Source organism: Takifugu rubripes, chromosome 14 (assembly GCF_901000725.2).
Source record: "Takifugu rubripes chromosome 14, fTakRub1.2, whole genome shotgun sequence".
Taxonomy (NCBI): domain Eukaryota; kingdom Metazoa; phylum Chordata; class Actinopteri; order Tetraodontiformes; family Tetraodontidae; genus Takifugu; species Takifugu rubripes.
Window position 1 is genome coordinate 6667869 of NC_042298.1, and position 18005 is coordinate 6685873.

Here is an 18005-nt window from a genome sequence, read left to right on the forward strand (position 1 = left end):
GTTTTATTTGCTTTGTGTTTTAGATCCTCTGAACAATTTTGGCCAACTTGACGGCCAATGTGTCTAATTGAAGAGATTTGCCTCTCACACACTGAAAAAGCTGCAGAGGAGGCCACTGCTGGTCTTTTTAGTGTTTTATGACTGTGGCTGTCAGTTGGTACTTTGCAAAATTGTTGGGCCGTGGGTAGCATCGCACGGTCAGCAAATCGGAAATTAGACATCCCTTCAAATTAAAAGCACATGTGGGCACAAAGGAAATTGCTGTACGTTGTCAAATTGCAAAAGTGATGCTGTGAGCATTTATTGCTTTCTTATGTGGAAAAACGTAATCAATTCATCAGAATTATGAAAAAGTATGATTCAGTGTGTGACTTTCAAATTGGACTTTTTCCAGGCGTATTTAGAACACATATGACATACATGTAATTATTACCAAAATGATGACCAATCCTTTATAATATACTCGTTTACAACAATCCAGTAGTGCTTAATTGATCAACAACTAGTCTTGTCTTATTTTGACAGCCTAAAGCGGAAGTGGCATTGCTGCGCGTGCTTGACAGGTGCGTGAGTAGTTGCCTCTCCTCCCTTTGGTCTGATCACTTGTTCGAGGGACGTGTTGAGTGTGCCTCTGCCTCCCGTGTCTCCGTGGCGCAGGACAGGACGCTCGCCACGCCTTCAGGGACGCGCTCCGGAACGGCGCCGCATCTCCGCCCGTGTCCGCCTGTGTCCGCCTGTGTCCCCGGTGAAGACAGAAAATAAAGCCAGTACAACCAGCACCGACCTTTACGCACATCTGCCGGCCTGCGCTCCTGGAGCTCTGCCGCGGATGCGAACAGGCTGCTGCTGCCGCCGTGAACGCGGATTGATTTGGGAATAGCCGAACCTGCTCCTCTGCATTGATTTGACATCAGAAAACGATACGGATCAAAGATGGGGATCAGCGTGTAGTGTCGGGTAAGTGGCTTTAAAGCAAGGTAACGGCACGTGCACCTAATTAGCATATTTATATTGCGCTCACGTGTGTGTACGCGCATGAGATCCGTAAAAAAAGGCGTCCATCAACGCACCATCTCCGTATGTATGGGTGTCGTAACAGAACTTTACTCGCAACAGTGATGACATCATAATCGCTTATCGTGTGGATAGCTCGGCTCCCCCCACCCCGACCCCCCCAGCTGTGATGGGAGTCAGCAGCGGTGTCCAGCTGCGTTTAAAGGGCGTGTGAGGGGCCTTCCAGCTCCCCTCCGCCAGCCGCGGACACACTCGGGGTGTGATGTGTCAGCAGGTGACACTGAAATGATGGGCGGCCTCGAAAATAGAGATTGTAGATAACTCAGATCAATGTCACATGATCTGCTGCTCGCTTGACTGACTGCAGATCTAATCTCATCTATGCATATATATTTATTAATATAAATATATATATTTATTAATATAAATATATATGTGTGTGTGTATATATATAATTTTGTGTGATTATTACCGCTGTAGTAAAGGGTTAGCCTGTACTCTGACCCGCTCTGCGTCTATATGCATATATTCAAATGCGTACGTGTCATTTTTCCCTCCCGTTGACAGGACATATTGCACAGCTTTGCCACCGTACACGTACAGTTTCCATGGAGTGGGGGGGGGGTCTGCATGATTTGCTGAAGCGAGCGGGGGTAAAGCAGCCTTTAAAACCAAAAGGCAATGCACTAGTTTGCAAATCATACTTGTCCAAAGCTAAGGGACAATGAGATTTGTAGCTCACTACAAAGTGCACAGAGGCAGGACGAGCTCTGTCAGGAACCAGTTAGGTGAGCAGAAATTCTAGCCACTGTTGTTGATATTACCAGTATCGTCACTTTTTCACCCTCCCTCCCACACCCTTAGCTCAGCCCCCCCACAGCCGACGTGCTGGATGGGAGGGTCGTGCACCCCTTCCAGAAGAGGGTCCTTTACCTCCCTCTGCCCACTTCTTCCACCTGTGTTGGACGCGACCCTGGGAACCGCACATTTGCTCGTTCTCACCTTCACAGGGAGCGTGCACGTCTGTGCGAGCAGAGGGGTGAAAAACAAACGCTGTTGTACTGCGCTGCCTTTGTGAAGTGAGACGGGTGTCTCCTGCGCCCGCTGGTGCACAGAAGAACCGCTGGCTCCGCTCGCGCCGTTGGCTGCTGCAGACGGGCCTCTTAAACCAGTCTGTCCTAACGTCACCCAACGGGGGTCAAAATCTGCCCCGCCTCCGAGACGCAGGGTGACAGCACATTTAAAAGGGTTTGGAATGGTCAGCGGCTGTTGCCGAACAGGGCTGAAAGGCTCAGACGCAGCTAGCAGCAGTTAGACCCTTGCTTCATACGGAGGAACACCTGGGATCAGGTAGAGGCGGCAGGAGACAGAGGAAGGTTGTCGTTGTGTGTTGTGACTCTGGCTGAAAGCATTCAGACATTCCAGGATGTCCTATTTAGCTGAAGTGGCTTCGCACTGTAGCAATAATTTAAATCTGGCTTTTTCAGCCGTGAGTCACGTGGATCTGCGTGCGATGAGTGTGGCGCAGACAGACGACAAGCTTCCGTCTATTCCGGCTCAGTCAGCAGAGGATAACAGGTGTGCTGCGTGTCTCTTCTGTCTCGTGACGTGGGACGGAGACGGGCGGGTTCCCAGAGAGCGGGGGGGGGGGAGGGCCGGGGGGGCCGTCTGGGGCAGGTCAGAGAGGTAAACAGTAGCTGTTAGTGTGGTAGTAATAACAGCTTTATCACCACTACAAGGTTTGTGGCAGGGCTGTGGTGGTGTTCTCCTCCACAGGTGAGACAGGTCTCCTCTTCCTTGGGCAAGAGAGGACAAAGCAGGAATCCTGCTGACTCTTATTCCTCCGGAATCCCAGTTCCTTACATTATTGATAAAAAAAACACACACAAAGAAGCCAAACCAGTGACTCTCCGCCTTCCCCACCCTCCTTTGTTGGAGGCACCGACAGCATACAAATGGTTTGTCAGCAGATGAGGAAATCCTTTGCTTCTTCTTTTTCTATGATTAGAAAGGGTTTAAAATAGCAGAACTTTAAAATGTGAATGGGGATCTTTTGTTTCTGCTTACGGGGGCTTTTCCAAAGTCCCATCCGAACAAAAGCACCTTTTTGCAGCAACATTTTTGTGTCCTGTTTTGCCGAGGGTCTCTGATAAAGTCCTGGCGGATGGTTTCTACCTTACAGCGAGAATCTGGGGAACACATCCTGACATCAGAAGGGAAAGATCCCCTTTTCATTGTGGAAGTTTGTCAGCCCCAGCTGCAGGCACGGGGCCAGAGCGCCGTCAGGGGACGGCTAAATTAGCATAGATTCCCGTACGTGCGTAGAATTATTTCCAACTTTATTACAATCTGCAGCAGTGCCACTAAGCCCCCCCCCCCCATTTATATCCCAGCAGTCTTCAGTCAGGGGCTTGATGAAATAAAGGGTTAGATCATTACAGTTGCCTTTGTACCTGCCAGGCCTCCAGATGTCTTTGTGACTCCACAATGATACCGCGATGATGAGGGCAATCTTGCTGCTCGACGACAGGCTGTAATAGACGGCGTTCACGTATGAAGGGAGAGGAATGAGACGGAGATGATGGAGGTGAAATCGCAGCGGGGGCTCAACAGCATCTAATTATCTCGCCATAGGAGCTGCGGCTCCATAGAAACCCTCCGTGCTCTCCAGCGCTGGCCTCGGCCTCCTCGCCGAGCTCTGCATGCTGTCATATATGCGTCTATCGACAGGCTGTCATTATGGATCGGCTGGGTCAAGAAAGCAAGGGAATATGATTAGATCCCCACTGGTGTGCTCAATAATTCACCCTAGCGAGCATATATTGAATCATTTCCCTCCTCTAATACTGTGTGTTGTCTGAATAATACCAGTTTTCAGGCCATGAAAGACAGAGTGGGTGTGTCACCGGTTCCAGAGACGCGATGTACAGTTTAATGAGCACTTTTAAGATGGAATCTTTCAGTATTTTGCATAGCCATATTTGAGCAGCGAGTAGATCAGGAGCCACGAGCAGAGCAGGTCAGGGGCTCTCTCAGCGGTGATTAGTGCACGCACACACGGGCCGTTTCACACGGCGCGGCCTCCGTTCACGCCGGCTATAATGAGCAGATAGATGTTCCCTCACAGGAGAGGAGACAGCCATGATGACATCAGTGATGGCGGGTGATTAGATTTTACATCTGTTGCCGTCTTGCTAATTAGTTTGCAGCTGTTATTGTGCAGGTTTGAGTGAGAGTGTTAGAGCGGGGCTGAGAGGGGTGTGTGCATGAATAATCTCATTTTGAAAGGAACCACAGAGGACGCGGCTCCCAGACATCGCTTCATTCAGCTTTACTGTCTTGATGCTCTTGTTACTCCGCGGTGATTGCACCAAATCTGCACTTGAGAGAAATTACACCAGTTTTGGGACAAACGCTACACAAGAACATTGAATGAGGATGGCGCGGAAATGGGAGTATTATTAATTATTGTATATAATGGGCACCGTGGTTCAGACGCTTAACTGAATTTGCGGCGTTTTAGTGCCTCTGTCCCTCTACTCAAAACAGGAGAAAATAGCTCGCAGTGCAGAATGAGAGAAAAGTGCAGCTGCACATCATGGAGAATGTTTCAGGTCGCATTCGCAGCAAAGGAATGTCTTCACTGGGATTTCTGGTTCCTCGGTTCAGCAGCACATTCAGCCACGCAACTGTGTCCAAACCTGCTCAGGAATGAGGACGGCTGCACAAATGCACAGGGTGTGTTCATCGATGGCGACTCCCTATGAAAAGCCTGCTTGGTCCTGATGGAGCTGATGGGCGTGACCTGGGGGGGGGGGGGTCTCATTGAACGCGACCCTGAATGTAATCGTCCAGCCTGGAGGATGAGTGAGGAGCTGGAATGCCAGGGTGGTAACTCAACCCTGCTTTTGGCTGCCGTGTGGGTGCAACTGTACATGCATGTGTATATTTCTTTTCCTCCACCAAACAATGCGCTCGCTTGTTTTCCGCAGCTCCACCCATGCACGCTTAATCGTCCGCAGTCCGCTTGTGTAAATTTGTCGCTGCGTGTGTGCAGCGGCATATGTGTGGTATTTTTCAGGCAGCCACTGCGCAGCTCAGCTGCCAGATTGGCTCCCGCGCTCTGGCGTTCCCTCTAAACGCCAGTACACTTTCGGGCCCCGTGTTGAGACTCTGGGAAGATGGAAGGGGCAGGGGGCCAAGAAACCCCCGCTGCCAACAGCTACCACTGGGAGAGCGAGCCGCTGCGGGGCCATCTGTACCAGCATCCTGACTGGCTTTACTGGAAAGTAAGGTGTGGAGAGGCGGATTAAGGGGTGAGAGGCTGTCCGACAGGGTGGGATTTACTCTCCTCTGAGCCACTGCTGCCGCCATAACTCCCTATTACTTGTCCAGTTGCATCACCACAGCTTTCCAGGAACACTGAGGAAAATTTAGGCCAGAGCTGCAATTCTCAGAGGTGCGCAAAATGGTGTCAGCACCAAAAATACGGGAGTATTTGCGTTTTGAGAGCGCCGTCCAAAAATAGACTGTTGAAACCGTAATGTGTTAAGAACAAAACATGTGGAGCCTAAATTGGAGAGGTGTCTGATGATGTAAATTAGCTGGTGAACAGGGACCCGGTGCGTCATGTGATGGAGGCTGGGAAGGAAAATAGGTGTTCTGGGAGTCTGGCATTTGTAAGAAATGATGGGGGAGGGTCTGTGATGAGCAGTTGAATGGAAAGTATTTCAGTCCTGTATAAAATATTCACCAGACCCTGGTGGGGTTAGACTCAGTGCATGGACAGCAAGGGCTAGTTTCAATTGGTGCCAGTGCAATCTCAAATTCACACAACCTGTAAAATCCAAACCATCCTCCCATCAACAGAAAAAAATAATTAGTGTTCTTCCTATACTAATAATTGTCGGGTTACAACAGTTGTTAGCCATCTGTTCAAAGGCAACATCATCAGAGTCTTTAAACAGTCTTTCACAACCACCCACCACATCGGTGCGCGCTAGCCTGTGGGAATATTATGGACAACCTCCTTCAGAATACACGTCTGTCCCAATTTAGTTCTACTACAGCTCAAACAACGAAGCAGATTTAACCTGTTTTTACTCCCCCTTTAACCACACCAGGTTTTTGCTGGACGTTCCTGGTTGGTGCTGGTCCTCATTGTCAGTGTTCGTACACGCTTTGGTTTGTGGCCGCCATGAAGCACCAGCAGTTTCATTCATTAGTGTCAGTTGTGACACTTATTTACTAATGTTGCTGCCTCCATTCAAAGCTAACATTGTGTCTGGTGTGTGAGCTAGGCTAACCTGGGATTTTGGGTGTATCCGCTCAGCCAGGGAGGCTTCACCTTTGACCTCTGCCTCACACACAGTCGGGGTTTGGGGCCTGGAAATTTGTCCATTTTCTCATTTAGGGGAGTGTGAATAATGCTTTTTATGTGGTGAAACTAATTTAACAGCATCCATGAAGAAATCTTGTTATTAATGCCAGTGCACGACACACACACACAGACACACACACACACACACACACACACACACACACACACACACACACATGCCTTAAATGAGCGAGGCAGTCAAGGGTGCTGATAAAGACCATGCCTCCAGACACTGGCATTCTGTTAATCATGATAGAACCAAACAGGCAGATCCCCTGATGGCAGCGATAACAGCCTAACACAATCACAAGACAACACACACACACACACACACAAGACCCGGTACAATGACTCTCCCCAGCTGTCTAGACGGAGCACAGGGTTGCCGTTGGCTAGCTGCTGGAGATCTCAGAGGGGATTAGAGCACACCCCACTACACTCACCTGTTCATAGTGGTGTTGATGCACTGATGCAGCATGACAGGCGCGTAGGGAGCTACCACGAGGTATGGAAACAGGTTATACATAGAGATGCACAGAGCTAGAGGAACAGCAGCTTGAGTGATAAGGCCAGTCAGCCTATTAAAAGCAGGAATTCAGGGGCATTCTCTTGGAAGAAGGTGGCCACTTTAGTGTTTACTTGGCATAAATCAGGAGACTGTTTTGTCCTTTTTGTTGATAATAAATACAATTAGGAATTTAGCACACACACGGACCAACTGTGATGACATGACGAATCGGGCAGTGGAATGTTGGAGGAATCAATGGGGAGAGCTGAGGTGGCTGCAAACAGTGGAAATGAGAAGTGAAGATTATCACAAACGATAGAGGAAATCATTGGTAGTGTGGGCACGTAGAATAACACTCTCAGTCACTGCCATACATAAATGAATACCAACACAGTGGAAAAGGACTGTGTGTATGTGTCTGTATGCATGAGCCGACTCGCAGATAAACTCCGAGATTTACACACTCGCAAGAGTGAGCAGACGTTGGCTTTTGTCAACCCCATCGCCGAGGCACATCCTTTCACTCATCGCGCTTCCAACTGCGTCTGAAGATTGGTGGATTTGCCAATTGCTGCGTTGTCTGTGCAGCTGCATGTTGTAATCCAATCTAGAGGAATATGCTGGAAGAAGAGCCCAGGATTACAGTTTTTGTTTTTGAATATAATCTAGACATTGACTTGAATAAGAAAATGGCTCAGATGGGTTGAACAGAACCAGCATTTTAGATAATGTAATATTTCTGTTTTATCCCTCTCAAATATCCAATGAACAGCCTTTTCTCACAACCAGACAGTTGTCATAAACATCCATGAAAAGTTCTACTGTAATAAAAATCATTTGTTAAAGCGTCTGGTAGTTTTCTTTCACGCGCCACTTTATGACCGGCAGAAGCACAATTATTGTTGTCTTTTGGCAACCCCCCCGTCTCAACACGAGTAATTAGAACAATGTCTGTATCAGATGGGTGATGCAGATGTTTTACAGCTGTTCTTTTTTAGTTTGGCAGTATTGTGGAACACAAAGTGGGCTGCAGCAGAACCCACAATAGGTCTGCCCTCGCGGGCCACTGCATCCGTTGTGGGCAGCGGGGCTGCAGGTGTCAGTGGTTTATGTAGGAAGGAAGGCTGCCCCCCACCCCCTTACCCCCTCTCTGCCTTCCTGTGCCCAAAAGCATGAAGATGTGCTCATGCAAGAGAACAAAGGAAACGTGCAAACGCGAGACATTTGTCAATGAGTGATTGACCTTTAACCTGACAACTATGCGCGGGGGGGGGGGGGGGGGAGTTAAAGGTCACCAGAGGATGAAAGCAATAATTTTCAGATGTTGCAGGTGAGTTTTTCCCACAACCCCCCATCTACTGTCAAGGTATATAATTAATAGTCTCGTCTCGTCCTGTCTTCTTAACTGCTTTATCCCTTTCAGGGACACAGGGAGGTTACACAAGGGTGAAGGCAGGGTCAACCATACACATATATATATATATATATTACACCTTTAAACAATGAGCGAATGGCTAAAATGGGCCTGTTCACTGGGCTGTCAGTGGTCGCTGCTGTGATGAAAATGGTTTCTACCTGAGTGACCATGGTTATTGTGGCATGACGACTGCTCTCTTTTGTGTAGTATCTCTACTCTAGCGTACAGCACCGATGGCGTTCGCTTCCACTACGGCTGCAGTGGCGGCTCCATTGAGGGGAGAAGCATGCTAAATTTTTAATACATGTAACCTGGAGCTTTCTTCAAAAGAAAGACGTCTGAGGCAGAGGAGGAAGCCACGTGACCATTCCAGGCACCACCGGTCTCCTCTGAGAATGACTGACCCACATTTGTGTCCTCTGTCTTGCTGGCGTGGGTGATGGCGAGGGGGGCCGGTTCATAGCATGTTATTTTACCAGTCTGCTTCCTTCTCATTTGATGGCCTCACTTTTGAGACCTAAAATGTGTTTTAATGAACCAAATAATAACCCAAGCACTTAGAAATATGCGGAAAAAATTTAGAATTTCCACTTCTGCAACATCAATATTAGTAAATTTGCCTTTCCTACATCCGTTTTTGATACTTACTGTCATTTCCTTTTATGTATTTCAGACAGGAATGCCCCAAACTGTGTGCTCAGGCACTATGTTCACCACTCCCAGTGGCTTCAGCCCCCATCTGGCCTGTGCTGAGCCTGGGGAGGAAGAGGAGGCCCCACAGGAGGGCCCGGGGCCTGGAGCATGCCTGGCTGATGGGCCTCCAATCACCTCTGCCTCTCTGGACACTCTTATACAGAACCTGGTGCCCACTGCTGACTACTACCCTGAGGTAAATGATCCACCATCTTTGCTGTTCTCATCACAAACCATCAGAAGTGCATCAGTTGCATTATTGGCCTGTGAGGTTCTACTGTTTTAACTGCAGACAGCCCCTGCATGTTTTTATTTCCTACAGAAAGCCTATGTGTTTGCCTTCTTACTGAGCGCCCGTCTGTTTATCCCTCCATCGGAGCTGCTGGCCAGGGTGTGTGAGCTGTGCATCAAACAGCAGCAGCTGGACCAGAGCCCGCTCGATATGGTCAGCACTGCACCACACGTAAACCTACAGACAGAAGCCTGCGAGCTGCATATGTCTCCTGTTCTTCCCCTCAGATCCATGCCTTCAGTCTAACAGATCTATATAGATATAAAACTTTATTAAAGCAGATATGCAACCGCCTACATATTAGCAGAATTCCCCTGCAGTTCCAGCACAGCACAAACCGCCCAGTCACAGTAGTGATGCATCACTCTCTCTCCATCCTGATCAAGGGTTGTAGGAGGCAACACCCACCCACACTCCACCAGGGTGTCGCAGCAGTCAGCGTGCTCAGAAGTCACACACTCACCCGTTTCCTTGGTTGCATAATGGGACCTTTGTATTCTCGCAGTCAACTTGTTGGTAATGAGAGTTTCTGCCGCAAGATGATGATGCTGATTTATTATTAAGTGTGAAGTGCACGTTCTCACCACTGCAGGTCAGACAGGCAGGATGTTCACCCATCAGACCAGCGTAACTCACTGCTGGTATCAAGTATCTTTCATAAAAAGCCAACAACCTTAAATGTGATCTGTGCTCGGGATGATCAACACAACGTTGCTGTGTTGCAGTGACAGGATAAATTAGGTGGAAATGTTGCAGGATTGATATAAGCATCAGGAAAGGAAGTTGCCTCTAAGAGCAACACTTGCATGGAGAAGAAGTGTTTCATTGGGCTACAAAGCATTTGAGTGTGAGTACCGGTGGGATGGAGGAGCCAAGGTTACGAGAAACGTCCTGGTCTTCATCCATGAGACGAAGAGGAAATAGTCATCTGCTACGTCCGAGGGTCAGGTCTGCTTCAGCTGTGGCTTGCCGGATCGAGTTGAGCACACGTCTTCATGTTTCAGAGATCACATCAGTAATTTACTGCAGCCCTTTGGCATCTGAGCTCCTGCAGGATTGTCCGTGCTGATGTCATGCCTGATAATATGTTTGTGGACCGCAGACAACAACCGATTAGGGTTGGGTTGATAACAGAGATCGCCCTTTTTGCTGTTGGGTATTCACCCCCTCACTGAGGATCCGAGCGCAACAGTCATTGAACTGGCTACAGCCTGCGCCATCTTTGAGGGGGGAGAAAAATCAATGAGCTGAGACAATCCAGTGTTACGGCCAGCCATCAGATGCTCTTCTGAACTCAGCGGAGGACACCGAAACTTGTTTTTCTGAACTGAGCTGATGAGGACGGTGCGGGAGATTTAAGGCTGCAGGAAACCAGACCAGAAATGAATGAGCATCACCTTTGAAAATGGCCATTCATGGAGACATGGAGTGGAAAATGCATTGTTGCCCTGCGTCCGCAGGCAGGAGCCTTCCTCCAACCAAGACACTCATCTAGAAAAGTTCTGACGTGACATTAGAGGACATGAAAAGAGACCGCAGCAGTCAAACTTTTGTGTAGATGGACAGTACATAAGGATTTTAATTTTTCTGCATATTAGCCAGTAACATTCAGTCAACAACAGGGCACTGCGTCTTCCTGGCATCAATATTGAATATACTGTGCACTGCAGTAGTTATGATTATGGATAAGAAAGATAAATATTTCAAACCCGCAATCTGTTATCTGTACCTCTTTTACCAGGGGATGAAGTCCCTGTAATTCGCACTATGTCTGTTCCTAAAGAAACCTTTGCTGCCTCATCCAAAACAGGCGAAGGTGCGCAAGTTTGGTCCCAAGATCCTGCAGCTACTGAAAGAGTGGACAGAAACATTTCCCAGTGACTTCAGGGATGAGAAGATGGTGGGACACCTTGAAGACATCATCCACAGGATCGCTGCGTGTGATGAGGTACAGTCAGTCGCAGTCAGCTGAATACCTGAACAACAACTATTGTCTCCTTTTAGAATGACTTACAGATCCTATTGATTATATTGGGATAATCAGAATAAAAATGGGGCAAATCTACCTGGGTGGCACTCAAGCTGTGCAAATTGCTTCGCATTATTCTAAAACTATGTGGTTGTGGCATTAAACGGAAGGGCTGCAGGTGAAGTCCTTTATTTTCGCTGCTGTCGTTTTAAAGCCACAGCTCAGGCAGAAATGATCCAATGTCCAATGAAATTCAGCCGTAATTGCTGCCACTTTAACGGGGTGATGGAGAGAGTCAGCGTGTCAGTGCAGGGTGAGTAGCCGCAGCTCCCGTCACGTTACACAGTCTGACACTACAGGAGAGAGGGAGGGAGGATGCTAGAGGAGTGGCTCTCTCTGCAGCCTCCAGGAAAAAATAAAGGGAGGAAGATGGATGGAGAAATGGGGGGATGGGATCCAGAGGGCAAACTGAGGAGGAGGAGGAGAGCGACAGAGTCGGAGTGGAAGGTGAGGGAGGACAGAAAGAGGGGAAGGGCAGGTGGTTGATGAATGTGCAGCTATTTCCAGCTGACTGTCTGTGGTCGCGTGGGGGCTCCGGCTGGGGGTCAGTGGTGAGGAAGACTGACCGCATGGCCTCCATGACCAGTCACATGGACCCTGGGGAGGAAAACAGCAATGCTGGCAGAAAGAGTCAATTAAATAAAATTATGATAAAGCTTCATTTTGCTGATCAGTTAAATGTTTAAATCATATTTAAGGTGAACTTAAATAAGCCACTCAGAGCCTTCGTGCCTATAATTGATACATGAAGCACTGATCAATAACCTCCTCTCTCAGGCTTACTGGAAAACCCTGAATCAGGTGCTGCAGAAGCTCAACCAGAGGCTGGTCCTGATGAGCCAGGGGGAAGAGAGCAGCCTTAAGGTCTCCGTCAATGCCTCCTCCATCTCTGACAAGCTGGTGGCCTTCAAAACCAAGCCCCCGCCCATCCAGAAGGACATCCTCTCCATCTGCAACGACCCGTACACCCTGGCACAGCAGCTCACCCACGTGGAGCTGGTGAGGAGAGGGAAGGGAGGGGTCGGACAGAGGTTGGCCGAAGAGATAATAACGGGTGGAAGGAGTAGACATGGGAGAGGAGAGAGGGATGAAGGCCAGCGAGGCAGGAGGGAAGACAGGGTGCATGTGATCGTGGGGGGGGGGGTGGAAGTCAGGCCCAGTTGATTTGCTATCTGGTATCGGTGGAAATGAAAGTTAAAAGAAAGAAAAACCAAAGACAACAGTTTTCTGCTTGCACAACATACAGCACAGCTGGCTGAGCCTTACACACACACACACACACACTGGTTCTGATCTTGTATTTTCCACTAAAGAGCGGCTAACTAATATAATAAATAATGCAATGTTAATGGCACTCTCAGATAATGTGATAATTCATGCACAGGGAACTCAGCTTTGTTTTTTGTTGGGGCCTTTTTGGAAACGTGACTGACTAGAGTTCATGTGATGACTGTTTTTGGCAGCCATGTGATTCTCCTTGTTGGATTTACATCCTGAGATTGAAAATCTAGCTTATACAAGACCACTTTTTTCTACAAATTTCAAACATAAGAAAAACTGGACTGTTGTTTTATATTTGAAACTTTGTTTTATCTAATCTGCAGTCAAATATCCCTCACATTTGCACACATGGTGCTGGAGTTTATCCATGTGTGTTTTAATGTGGGCATGGGGATGTGGGGGTGGGTTTATTTCTGAGCATATCTGCGCGTGTGCACGTGGGCGAGTACACTTGTACCCTTGTCTGAATGGTGACATCATCCTAGAAGTCATCGCTGCGCCTTGGGGGCTTCAAGGGAAGGGGATAAAGCCCACAGTGGATATATGCGACCTGACAGCTTCACACTCTCTTTCACACGTGCACACGCGCCCACGCACACACACATACACATACACACTCACACACATTCACATTCACACACACACAGACAAAGGAATAGAGAGACAGACATAAAACAACATCTGCTGGAAGTTTAAGAATTAGGAAATGCAAATTAAACTGAATTTGTTGTCTTTGTGTGTCTGTGAGCACGCGAGTGCATGTTTGTGTGTCTCTGAGATGACATCATCAGTTTACTGTCTCTGATGGCTGATTCCCATCTGCACGTGTTTGCGTCTGCTCACTTGTCTCTAATAGAGGTGTATGTCGTGGCCACTGTCATTTTGTGGAAATTTGATTCCGATAAGTAACATCAGTCGATGACTCATTGCTTCCCTTTATTGATTCCCTTCCATTACCCAAATGAACTATTTATTAATGGGACTACCCCATCTGTGTTTACCAGGAACACTTGAGTCATATTGGACCAGAGGAGTTTGTCCAAGCCTTTGTCCAGAAAGACCCACTGGATGGAACTCAGGTAAACATTTAATGTCAGCAGGATTTAGAATCAATTAATCTGCTGTGCCAGTGCACTGTAAAGTTTTATTGCTGAGTCCGTTTAATGTGTTCATTTATTGGTTGGATCTATATTACTATTATGTATGTGTGTGTGCGTGCGTGTGTGTGTGTGTGTGTGTGTGTGTGTGTGTGTGTGTGTGTGTGTGTGTGTGTGATTAGCAGCCCTGCTTCAGTGACCAGAAAAAGAAAACCTCCAACCTTGAGGCTTATGTCAGGTGGTTTAACAGGCTATGTTACCTGGTAGCTACTGAGATCTGCATGGTGAGTGGTAAATGTCTTATTTTTATTAACATTAAAAACAAAATATATTTATTTAAGAATAAATATTTTTTGTAGAATGTTTTCTACATGTATAAAAATAATGATTTCATTTTTCCCGGGTAATACTGCCATCTAGTGTCCATTTAGTATTACTACAGCCTCGGCGATCTGGCCATCTGAAGTCGATAATTACCTAAATATGTCACTTGTTTAAAGCCGGCAAAGAAGAAGCAGAGGGCCCAGGTGATTGAGTTCTTCATCGATGTTGCAAGAGAGTGTTTCAACATTGGTAACTTCAACTCCCTGATGGCCATCATCTGTGAGTTCCCATTCTGTGATTTGTGAGGACCCCTGTCTTTGTGAGGTGTTGTTATTAATGAAACTCTCATCTCTGCACAGCTGGGATGAACATGAGTCCTGTGTCACGTCTAAAGAAGACCTGGGGGAAAGCCAAAACGGCCAAGTTCTTCATCCTCGAGGTAAATTTCAGCCAGTTACTTGGCCGATTCAGAAGCAGAAGTGCGGCCATTAGACATTAATGCTGATGTCATTGGCTCTCACAGCATCAGATGGATCCCACTGGAAACTTTTACAACTACAGGACCGCCCTGCGGGGAGCCGCCCATCGCTCTCGGACCGCCAACAGTAACAGAGAAAAGGTAGAGCTCAGGGCCTCATCAATCCTTCGACTCATTATCATCTTCACATTCGGGCGTTTTCACCCTTTGGCTTTCCCTCCAGATCGTGATTCCATTCTTCAGCCTGCTGATTAAAGATATATACTTCTTAAATGAAGGATGTGCTAATCGCCTGCCAAATGGCCATGTCAACTTTGAGGTTGGCCTGACTCCTGAATCTCATCATCCGTTTTATGCTTTGTTTTAAGGTACTGGTCTAATGTGATTTTCTATTTTTAGAAATTTGTAGAGCTGGCTCGACAGGTTGGGGAGTTCATGACATGGAAGCAGGTGGAGTGTCCATTTGAGGAGGATCGCGCCATCCTGCACTACCTCCACACTGCTCCCGTCTTCAGTGAGGACGGTAAGAACTTTTTTGTGTTTTGTTGATCTGAGAAGTTCCTTTTATTTCCTTTCTTATTTTAAACATCCTGGTCAGTCATGGGTGGAAGGAGAGGAAAGTCCACTTTCAGGACAGTCTAAAGAAGTCAGAAGTCACCTTTATTAAGCTGTGATAACTTTGATGATGAATTTTCTTTCCCTTTTATTCCATTTTTCATTATTTTTCAGGTCTTTACCTGGCATCCTATGAGAGTGAGAGTCCCGAGAACCAGGTAGAGAAGGACAGATGGAAAGCACTCAGGTAAGAATGACACCAAAGCCACGTGAGAGGAAAACGCCCGACGTTACACTCACGCACCTGTGTTGTCTTTGCCAGGTCCAACGTTCTGGGAAAGACATGAGGCCGACACGGCAGCTAACCCTCCCACCAGCGAGGGCAGATGTGTTCTCATTGCACTAAAATGAACTGTGAAGGAGCCAAGCTGGTACTTTGGTGTTTTTGTACAAATATGTGATGAAAAAAAAGACTCTCGATGAACAGGATTCATCAAGAAGAGGAAGGAAACGTGAATTATGGCAATGTTAAGCTATGGAAACGGGAGTGAAATGCCTTTACAGCATATTAACTCAACTAATGATATTGATAATGAGGCAGAGTCCTGGTGAGGGAGACCAGGACGCCTCTCCCCCCCCCAGATATGTTTACTCTGTGAAGACATGTTTACTACACCATAGAGAGTAGAGTTACAGGGAAAACCACTTTCTCATCCGAAAGTCCTACTGATTCTTTTTATTTCCTGTAGTTGATCAGCTTTCCTCTTAACCTGTGTTTAATTTAAATTGCTTTTATCTCATTCCTGGCCTGATGGAACCTGATGTGAAGGGGCGCTGGCTAGCCCACATCAGCTGCTGACATGTGTGCGCCAGACTACTGTTGACGATGATTTTCTGTGTGTCCGCTGTTTTTCTCCAACTGTATTTTTATTTATGTGGGGGAAACGGCGAGTGGAGAACAGTGTTTACTCATTTGAAACGTATCGTTGCGTTAGCTGATTATAATGACAGTATAGCCGGGTGTAGATCGTGTACAGGTGACTTTTTCCCCTCTCCTTTCTGCTATTCAGGAAGTTTTCTCCGACTGACATTCAGTTGTCTGATATATTTATGGAGATTTCTGTGCTGACAGATGTATAGTTTTTATCGTTACTGACTATAAACCCCATCGGTATGCTAGGACAGGTCTTTTTAAAGGGGCATTAAGCGTATTCATCCTGTAAAAAAGACTACTGCTACACAACACTTTGTATCCGTGATGTTGTGTCGTGTCCAAGGACAATGACGTTTGGACGTCTTTCTATAAAGCAAAGAGGGAATCTTGTGCCATATGAATCAGTGCTCGTTATGACAATTCAGGTTCCTCTGACTTGAAATGTGCTTGTTTTGTGGGATTGTGACAAGCTTTGCTTTTAATTTGGCTTTATTTTTAATTTTTTTTGTGCGATTCGGGAGCCATTTTGAGGGTGGGATAACGGGGAAGAGAAATGGTGAAATATGTAATTACATGTTTTTTAAGAAACTGTATTATTCAGTTTTCTACCATTGATTGATGTCAGTGTCCTCTCTGAAGAAGCACCTTTCCCCCCAGTAACAGATGGAGTTTTCTTTCCTGTTAGAGATTTCCCAGGTAAGTTTAGACCTCAGAGAATCTAAAATGTGAAGTTTAATCCCCACCTGAGATGAAGAGGGTTTAATAAACAATAACCTGTGTTAAAAACGTGTTGACTTGATTTATTCTCAGTGTCAGAAGTTGCAGAAATTGGCCTCCCATTCTGAAAACAAATCAAATGATAACAAAGGTTTTAGAGACACGGAGGGCAGTAAAGGCCCAGAGTTTTCCACACAGGGAGGGTGTCTGGACGACTGTAGTGAAGGAAAGCTCACACGACTAATTTGCTGAGCTGTGGATGAGTGATGACGCCACAGGATACAACATCCCCCCCAGCATGACGTATCATCTGTGTCATCACAGGTTTATTCCTCTATAGGCAGAACGCTTCACAGTCCAACTGGATGCAGTTGGCAGCCCCTTCCACCATAGATGTACAGTAGATTTGGTATGAGAATCTCCTCTTCCATTTACACAGCTGACTCCAGACACCTCAGACATGGGTGGGTTTGTCTGAGAAGGTCTCTAATGTGAACCACAATTAGCTTTTCCATCTATTACTTTCCCTTTGCTACGTTAAAGTTTGTGACATTGTTACTATTTTGGACATGAGCAGCTTAACACCCCAAAATTGTAAAGCTGATGAACATTTCTGCAGTTTACATTGTTTAATTCTCAATTTTAAAGCATTTGGGTTTATTTCTGTGTAAAAGTGACGCCTAACGGTGAGCATACATACATTTTGTATTGTATTAAAGCCATGAGAGACCAAATATGTTCAAGAAACTTTTGGATGCTTCCTAAATGAGCTCAGATGCTCCCCCAGAGTCAGAGATGATGATTTCCAAGTCTACATTATTCGATACAAAGATGGTTTCAGGACTCCAGATATTCCAAGGTCACTAGTTTGTCCAATCAAAGATGAACATTAACTTGTCCTGTAGTGGTCTGCAAATCTGTCAGAGAAATTTGAGAGAAACATTCACACATCTTTGACAAGAAAGCTGTTCCTGACTATATCACGTGTTTGTAATTTGTATCACTCTCTGGGTTTTATCGATTCATTATCTCATCTTATTTTTAAATAAACTGATATTTTGCCTGTTAGAATACAGAATTAGAATAAAAATAATTGTATAAAAAATACAATGAACAGAAAATCACATTTTAGTTTTTCTTTTACTTAAATGTGTTTTATTATGCACTTAATGTTTCAATAAGATTTTACAGTCATCTTTATAATAAATGGTCAATATTTATTCATATCTCAGATTCCCATGCTTTTAAAACCCCATAATGTACAAAAACACAACAAAATGCAACAT

The 18005-nt window shown here is 46.3% G+C and overlaps 1 protein-coding gene across 2 annotated transcripts; it reads left to right on the forward strand.

Annotated features, from left to right (window-relative positions):
- The first annotated feature begins 589 nt into the window (after positions 1-589).
- On the forward strand, positions 590-16788 carry LOC101064783 (ras-GEF domain-containing family member 1C). 2 transcript variants are annotated; one of them, XM_011610695.2, is made up of 14 exons: positions 590-957; positions 8993-9208; positions 9335-9457; positions 11115-11252; positions 12111-12332; positions 13619-13693; positions 13894-13995; positions 14212-14314; positions 14395-14474; positions 14559-14654; positions 14737-14832; positions 14913-15036; positions 15243-15315; positions 15391-16788. In XM_011610695.2, the coding sequence occupies exons 2-14, from the start codon at positions 8999-9001 to the stop codon at positions 15413-15415; spliced, it is 1467 nt and encodes a 488-aa protein (XP_011608997.1). In that variant the 5' UTR covers positions 590-957; positions 8993-8998; the 3' UTR covers positions 15416-16788. The 2 variants fall into 2 exon arrangements, with proteins under 2 accessions (XP_011608997.1, XP_029703449.1); XM_029847589.1 differs by having other exon boundaries at positions 13897-13995.
- The last annotated feature ends 1217 nt before the right edge of the window (positions 16789-18005 follow it).

What these genes read in the sequence shown, in the direction of transcription:
- LOC101064783 (XM_011610695.2), top strand. Translation starts at nt 8,999, where the DNA reads ATGCCCCAAACTGTGTGCTCAGGCACTATGTTCACCACTCCCAGTGGC. An exon ending in TCCCGTCTTCAGTGAGGACG is followed by an intron (nt 15,037 to 15,242) that starts GTAAGAACTTTT and finishes ATTATTTTTCAG; the next exon opens with GTCTTTACCTGGCATCCTAT. An exon ending in GACAGATGGAAAGCACTCAG is followed by an intron (nt 15,316 to 15,390) that starts GTAAGAATGACA and finishes TGTCTTTGCCAG; the next exon opens with GTCCAACGTTCTGGGAAAGA.